The sequence below is a fragment of the Mastigoproctus giganteus genome, chromosome 9 (genome assembly GCF_048544385.1).
Source record: "Mastigoproctus giganteus isolate SK-2022 chromosome 9, ASM4854438v1, whole genome shotgun sequence".
Classification (NCBI taxonomy): Eukaryota; Metazoa; Arthropoda; class Arachnida; order Uropygi; family Thelyphonidae; genus Mastigoproctus; species Mastigoproctus giganteus.
Genome location: NC_143583.1, coordinates 111304724 through 111310487, shown reverse-complemented (window position 1 = coordinate 111310487; position 5764 = coordinate 111304724). Strand labels below are relative to the sequence as shown.

The 5764-nt window shown below is 31.2% G+C and overlaps 1 protein-coding gene across 1 annotated transcript; it reads right to left on the bottom strand.

Moving 5' to 3' along the window:
• Positions 1–2412: 2412 nt before the first annotated feature.
• Positions 2413–5764, bottom strand: Clbn (Nuclear export mediator factor NEMF homolog Clbn). Its single transcript, XM_090380765.1, has one exon. It carries the CDS (start codon positions 5491–5493, stop codon positions 2413–2415), a length of 3081 nt encoding a protein of 1026 aa, XP_090236891.1. The 5' UTR covers positions 5494–5764.

Genomic DNA, 5764 nt, shown 5'->3' with positions numbered 1-5764 from the left:
TAACATAAATATCTGAAAATATACATTTACACAATTCTAAAGTGAAAAGTTCTCTTCGTTTCCATACTGCTAAATTATATATAAATTTCTTAGTAGAACCCATCTCAAGGAAATCAATCTTTTAAATCAGGGGTGAGCAACTTCCGGCCCATAGCCCAACTCTGGCCCACAAACATGTGTTAGCCGGCCCACAGTCGTTTTCAATATATATAATAAGCGGCTCGAAGTTTATTATATATTTTTTTGAATTAATGGAATTTCTGATGTAAATTTAGAAAATACTCTGCGCATTGGAGTATTTTCCTACGACAAATATCGATTTACTGATAAAAATAAACAGTATCGAATTAAATATTATAAAAATAAAATATTGCAATTTTTTTTTACTGGAATTGTATTTCTATTTTGTTACTATAATTGTATTTTTGTAATTTTATCTTGAATTTGTATTTTGTTTTTCTTATTAATAAAATTAATTATATGTACGTGTATATATAAATATTACAATAAATAATATAAAACCATTTATGACAATTTTTTTCATTATACACCATTTTAATAATCCTAAAAATCGCGGAAAGCCAAAGAAAAAAAAAAAAAAAATTGGCCCGCTAGTACCCCGCAGACATTTTATTTGGCCTGCCATTTATAAAGATTTCCCACCCGTTTTACATCATATATCACCTTCAATTTTGTACATATGTAACTGCTCCTCAGCAGTAACTTTATAACTGTAGTGTGTGTGGAAATGTCTCTAAACTTTACCAATCTTATCTCCCCCAAAGCCCCAAATATTTATCTTATCTTTACTATCAGCTGTTAAATATGTCTACCATAGCTTAAAAACTACTACTCAATATTGTTAGATTTGTTTAAACATATTTTAGTAGAGGTCAGCAAGGTGAAAAAGGTTCCCTATTTTGCATACCACAGGGAAAAATCTGATTAAAATTTTCCGGTAGTGTTATTTGTATTGTTAATTTTTTTTTTTTTTTTTTTTTTATAAAAAGGGTAACAATACCTGAAAGTTTCTCCGAAATTTGCAGCTGTACACAGTTATGGTTTTTCTATTAGATGTGGCTGGCACACCATACATAAAACATTTGTGAAATTAAAAAAAAAAAGTACTTTTTTTATAATATAAACTATTTATGGGTATATGCTTGCCCACATATTTTCTTATTATGTATGCCATCTCTAGTATAGGTTAACTTAACCTGATCTAGTGTTCAACAATATTTTTAAAGCAATGAGTTATTTTTATAACTGTAACAATAATTAATAACAATAAATATTGTTAGTTTATTAGAAAATCTTCTGAGCTATTTAAGTTAAGGATATTGAATTTTAGCTGTTAATAGTGGTGTTACCTAATTTACATTTCAAAAATTTCATTTCAAACTGTTTCCATCCTGAATGCAGGTTTCGGTATTTAAAAAAAAAAAAAAAAAAAAATCTGTATACATAGTCACTACTGCAATAAGAAAAACTGCTTTTTTTTTTTTTTTTTTTTAAATGTATGTACGCCTTAATAAAGGAAAATGTGGCAGTTCTAGGATGCTAATGGTGTTTCCTTACAAGGATCATTCCTTTATCATGGAAAGAAAATGTAACAAATGACAATGTGATAAACAGAAAAAGTGTAAGCAAACTGTAAAATTAATTTAAAAAATCAAACATAAATAGCAAGAAAATTTTAATATTTTATCCACAATAATTAATAAGGATATCTTAAAGGTTTCTCTTCTAATTTTTCTCGACATAATGAGACATGGAATTTAAAAATATTTTAAACTGAATTGAAACTTTTTTTTTTTTTTGCTAGTAGTCTGTCACCACAAATCACTTAAATGTGTATATTTAACAAGTGTTATTTGCTGTAGGAAATAACATGCAGCATATCTGATCCTTCCATTAACAGAGAGTTATATTTTTTTTCTTTGTTTAAAATTCCCTACAAGTTCATTCTGCCTATTCATGTAGTAATACAGTGTACTTAATTGAACTGTCCTAATTTTGAACCATGCATATCAGATTTCACTTACAGTATTACTATGGTGACTCCATCATGGTGGTTTTGCATATATCTTGAGGTAATTCTGATTGTGACTTGTCAAGATTTATAGGTTTGAATTTAGAAAATCAAGGAACATCAATCTGATCAAGTACACCACTCAGTACTGATCAATCTATGTTACATGAAAGTTTCAGTATTTTATATTAATATAATGTAAGTTGATTCAACTACAGAACAATACAAATGTAAAAGATTATAAAGAAATTTGAAGATGCATATAATTTATCATTATTCACTTTAAACATAACTTTGTATATAAATATATGAGGTTACAATTTAGTAATTCAGTATTAATTCATAAAATTAGTCAACATAACAATTAACAACAAAAAAAATTAACTTTTAACTGTTTTCTGTCTGTGAAGATTTGGTGCAGCGATCTTCACTTTTCCAGGAAGATTTCTAGATATATCCTGATCTTTACAGTTTCGTAATAAATCTCTTTCATGCGAACTAGTAATTTTGTCATTTAAGAACATCTGTAATGCTGTTTTTGATGCTTTTCCTCTTTTTGTACTTCCAGGTAAAATCTTCACCTTATATTTATAATTTTGAATGGCTCCGTATGGAGCACACATATGCAAAGTAAACAGCAATGTATCTTCGGGAATGGGACAGCCAGTTAGAGAATCAATAATGTCTACATCATCAGGTTTAAGTGTTTCAAGTTCACTTGATTCTTCAACATCCTCCTCTTTATTATCTTCTACTTTATACTTAGACTGATCAGTAACATCTTGCATTTCATTTAAAGACATGTGTACATCTGATAATATATCTAACTCTTTTACAGGATTTCTTCCTTTTGACTGTAACTTGGCTAAAGACTTTTCCTTTTTCTTACCCTTTTGGCTTTTCTCTTCCTTACCCTTTTGGCTTTTCTCTTCCTTTTCTTTACCAGCAGATGCTAAAATCTGCATCTTTAATTTTCTTTCTTCTTCATCTTGGTTTTTATACTTGCCCTTTATTTTCTTTAATTTTGATCTTTTACCTCTCTTTAACTGATTTTCTGGTTCACCTAATTTAACTGTTAATTTTCCATCTGAATCAGTACTACCACTCTGGGTTCTGCTCCTAGATACCTTTAGCACAGAAGCAGTCTGTGGTAACTTATCTTTTAAGCCGACAGATTCAAAGGTTTCTGCATTTTTCTCTTTAAAGCACGGAAGCTCTAACTCAACATCTGGGAAAAATTGATCTATTTCATGATTTCCTTCATTTAGAGATGACTCAAATAAATCGTGCTCACTTTCCTCAGTGGCATTACTTATAGATACAAGCTCAGATTCTGTCATAGATTTGTTAATGTGCATAGAACCATCCAAAATTTTGTCCCTTTCTCCCATTAAAACTTCATTTCTTTCATTCTTTTCAGATAAGTTATTGCTGTTTTGATTTTGCATACCTTCATTATCTGACTCTGAAGATTCCCCTTTTTCAAGAATCAGCTCCTGAAGAGATTCATCAGAATCTTTTTTAACTTGCCTTTCACCTTTATGATTATCTAGACTATCGTCATCCAGTTTAAATAAAAAAGTAAATCCCATTATCAAATGTGATGGTGGAAGGTAATTTTTTTTGCCTCTAATCATGAAACTACCTGTTGTTAAATATTCTCCAGTTGGAGCAGTCTTAGAAACCTGATGATCATAAACCCACCAGGCACTGGTTACAACTTTGGCATCCCAAGCAGCACTATAACATAAAGCCATAGTTCCTGCTTCATTTAAAGTTTTTGGTGGAACTGGATTTTTTGATGAATTTTTTATTACAATACTACTTGCCCCATAAAGATCTGCATGCAAATATATATCACCAGGTTTCATATATCGCTTAACAATAAGCTCATTTTGTTGAACATCCCTGCCTCCAATTACAAGATAATTTTCAGAACTTATAAACCAATGAAATTTTTCAAACCAGAATGTCTTTCTTGCTTTGGAAATGGCAGATGCCGTTGCAACTTCTTTTAAGGTTTGCCTTGTTTTTTTCTCAGCTGATACATAAGCTTTCTCACTTGATTCAATTGTCTTTTGTTGTTTTTTAATATCATGGCGCCTTAGGTCATAATATTTTCTGGCATTTGCATAGGCTGAAATACTCAAGTCAATATCTACAAGCTGAGGCTTTATGTTTTTATTTTCTTCATTGTCACTATTACTTTCTTCACTATCAATATTGCTTGATTTTAGATATGGATCTCCTAAAAGCATGGTAAAATGATTAATTTCTAACTTCAGCTTTTTTATAGCCTTTGCCACTGGATCACCTTGCTCCTGAGCTTCCTGTATTAAATCCCAGATATCTGACCAACTAATCTGGTTAGCAATTGCACTCTGAATTACAAGTAGTGCATTCTCAACTAGGCTTAAATTCATTTCAATTAACTGAGCTTTTGTCATATCTTCAGCCTGACTTTTCTGAAGTGAGCAAATGCGCTGTTCGTGATCTTTCTTTACATTTTCTAACTTTTTGATAATTTCTTTCTCTTTCTGCAAAGTTTTTAAATCTATTTTTTGACTTTCAAGATTGGAAAAAAAGGTATCTACTGCTTCATTAAATGTGGAAAACTCAACAAATTGCATTTTCTCAAGCTGGCGAAACAGGATCGGATGAAATTCAATATTAGTTACAACTTCTTTATTGCCATTTGCTATCTTAGACTTATCCACTTTCTGGATAATGTACCCTTTACATTTTCCATCTGAAGTACTCTTGAAAATAGCCTTAATTTTGTGTAGTGCAGCCAAAAGCCTTGGTAAATCTTCTTCAATATTTTTGATTTGGTTCTGTGAGAATTGCGATTCAAGTAATACATGCTCTATAATTTGTGGCCCACATAGCATATAAGAATTCAGCACCTTTGCCAAAGGTTGTCCCTTTTTTTCAGAGATAAGTTCGAGTACCTCAGTCTCGTCAAAATCCATCCTTTCCTGACGAGCACAGTCAACTGGATACTTTTCACGAACAACAAATTTTACATCTTCAACACCTGTAACTATTCGTGGCCTCAAGACATTTAATATAACATATTCATAATCTGTAAGCACAATATTACCTTTATCATATAATTCTAGCATTACGTGATAGGTAGCTTCATTAATGCCGAACTGCATATCAATAACACGATCAATGCCTATTTGTGTAATTTTTTCTAATCTTTTGTTTTTCAAATGTTTCCTAAGTTTCATTGAAAAACCGGAAGGAACAATATTCTTTGGCCATTCGTAGCTAGTGGTATGGATTCTAATGCCAGACTCAATTAACAAAGTAATTTTTTTGTCTTGCTGGGTTAATTTGAACAGATACGCTTTATGATCAATATCGTACACTTGGGCCACTCTCATGCCTACCACTGTTCTATTTAATTCTGCAACAACAGCGATAAGATCTAAAGTACTGAATCTTGTCTTCATGATTGAAATGCAAGGTAATAAGAGATAAAAAAATAAATGGATTTCAGTACCCTTGTATCAGAGCTAATCCAAAAACATCAAACACGACACAAAATCTATGCCAAACAGAACGTTTTCGTACCGGCTACTTCATAACACAACTTTCTTCACAATATATATTTCACAGAGTAGTAACTCTCTACGATATATTCAACCTCACACACTACATTACCGCGATCACGTATTAGTAAGCCACTCTATGACCGCGACTAACATCAATGCAAATCACGAT